This window comes from Saccostrea cucullata, unplaced genomic scaffold (genome assembly GCF_032062105.1).
Source record: "Saccostrea cucullata isolate Sc308-1 unplaced genomic scaffold, CSIRO_AGI_Scuc_v1 ctg22823, whole genome shotgun sequence".
Lineage (NCBI taxonomy): Eukaryota > Metazoa > Mollusca > Bivalvia > Ostreida > Ostreidae > Saccostrea > Saccostrea cuccullata.
In genome coordinates this window covers 2,514-4,857 of record NW_026931315.1, presented here as the reverse complement: position 1 = coordinate 4,857, position 2,344 = coordinate 2,514, and the positions used below count along the sequence as shown (strand labels likewise).

At 33.3% G+C, this 2,344-nt stretch overlaps 1 protein-coding gene across 1 annotated transcript; it reads right to left on the bottom strand.

The window, feature by feature from the left end:
- Positions 1-874: 874 nt before the first annotated feature.
- On the bottom strand, positions 875-2,141 carry LOC134232154 (uncharacterized; the record flags this gene model as incomplete). The annotated part of the gene is made up of 4 exons (XM_062714099.1): positions 875-1,008; positions 1,282-1,369; positions 1,732-1,888; positions 2,072-2,141. Coding segments are annotated over 4 exons (449 nt in total), but the record flags the coding sequence as incomplete, so codon positions are not given.
- Positions 2,142-2,344: the final 203 nt, after the last annotated feature.

Sequence of the window (2,344 nt, the reverse complement as noted above, 5' to 3'; positions counted from 1 at the left end):
CAGAGGAAAATTATATCTTTTAATTACCTACCAAACATCTTTCTAAGCATAAACTCCAAATCTGAAGGGAGATTGACCCATTGGTCAAGTGAATAAATTTTTTTTAGATAATCTTTGACATTTATTTGTTTAATATTGGTAATTTTAACCAAATTTGGCATACAATATCTTTTAGCGACATCTGGTATTTAATTATCTAACATACCAGTGACAGGAATTGTTTAAATATATGATCTTTAATCAAATTATTACACTTGCACTGTTGCTTTAATTTTACGTCAATCTATTCCTATAACCCTATTAAGTATAAGACTAACACTCCTTTCCTAACCTCACCATATCAAATACTAATCGTCTTGTGTATTACTATAGATTTCCTTTATTTAAAAAAATCTTATTATGCACAGGGTTTCAAACAAAAATTTCATGCATGCACGACAGCTTTAAGCCCACATAATACATGTACAAGATAAGCACATCTTAAAATGAAAGGCATGGGATAAAACATAATAGTCATGCAAAAATACATGCTGTTAATAAAATAAAATGTTCATGCATAAATTCATTGTCTGATTCAAAGGATCCGATCAAAATGGGTCATCTTTAATCTTTAAGTAGGTGCATGGCTATGGGAGATTATGTAATTATTTAAGTTTTTCCTTAATTCAGATAGCCCTTAATTTCTCAGTAACAGAACTCATTTCTCTTTTCTTTAAGGATACTATACTATATTTTTTTCTTATGAGAATTTCTCCTTGCAACCAAATCTCAGTTAACCTTGTGTGTGTGTTGGACTTTACTATTTTTAATTTCTTAGAACATATTTTTCTCAATATACAGATTTAATTCCACGTACGATTTTCCCATACATTACCTTGTTTTTCCCCGGCTGGCGCTGGCGGTCGTTCAAACAGAGCGATATTGGCCGAATTAAAGAACAAACAGTTCACATAGCCCCCCACGTCACCCCAGCACAGGATGGCTTCATTGGCATCCTTAGGGTTATACCTTAAAAAATCAGAAAAACAAACCAAATTACGTAATAAATTAATTAATTCTTAATCAAAATTTAGTCCTTAAGCTTAAAGTTATCGAAATTTAGGATCATATCTTAAAAGGTAAGAAAAAATAAATTTAAATTCTTAATCAATTATAAATTTAATTTTTAATTTAATTTTTTTAAAAAATAACAGTTAAATTTAAGAGTGGTCATGATGGTATATATACACACATATACATGGTATATTGCTGAAATGGCAACCAAAGGGAAAGAACTCTTACCAGTAATCCAGACACAGGGGAGTGAACTCCATGCCCTGTACTTTGTACTGACAGTTAAATTCCAGCTTGTTTCCCATGTCATAAATAGCTGTAAAAAATAAAAAAAGCATGTTTACCTCAGATAAAAAGATGACATTCTTCAGGAAGATTTAATGAATCTGGCCTTAAGACCATAAACTGAGAAGAGACCTATTAACAAAGGTCAGGTATGGTACCATGTATTGATTTAAAAATGCTAAAATGAACATACTGAACTGTGAATATCACCGTAACATGAGTACTGAAAAGATCTGCAATATGGCTTTTAACATTTGTGACCTTAAATGTCCCCTATTACAAGTTTAGTCCAATAAAAGAAAGTAACTAGATCATGCTGATAATTAAAACTAAGGTAGTTTCACAGCAATTCTAATGTTTGAAAACAAGTAACAGAAATTTTCAATAACTTACCAATCTCCTTTGAAGTGAAGGCCACAGCAATTTTATTGATGTTCTGTAGAGCTACAAAGTGGGTTACCCAGAGATCTCGGGCTTTACATGAGTCTGTAGCAATCCGGAACGATCGGGACAACTTCAGATCCGGGCCCCAGATACCAACAGTACCCTCCTGTCAACCAATAAGAAACTAGGATTTTTTAAAAGTATATTCATATCAACCAATCAAAAATAAGGATTAAATATAGTATTTTTTTGTCAACCAATCAGAAACAAGGACTACTTCATGACAACCAATCAGAAACAAGGATCATTTATAGTATTCCCCTGTCAACAAATCAGAATGGTAACTGACCTTACTGATAGAGACATATCTGTTGCTGCTCTTTAGGTACTGCACTCTCTGAACAATATCCTTGTGTGGACTAAAACAGAAATAAGAGGTCCATGGGCCACATCGCTCACCTGAGCACTGTGGCTAATTAATGGACACACTACACTACCTGAGTATGGCATGCCTCCATATAAGTAGGACCAATCATGGCTTTGCTGTTCTTGAGAAGATCTTTAAAGATTTTTCCTATACATTTCTCTGTAAAACTTTGATCGTCCCTCGTGGCCCCACCCT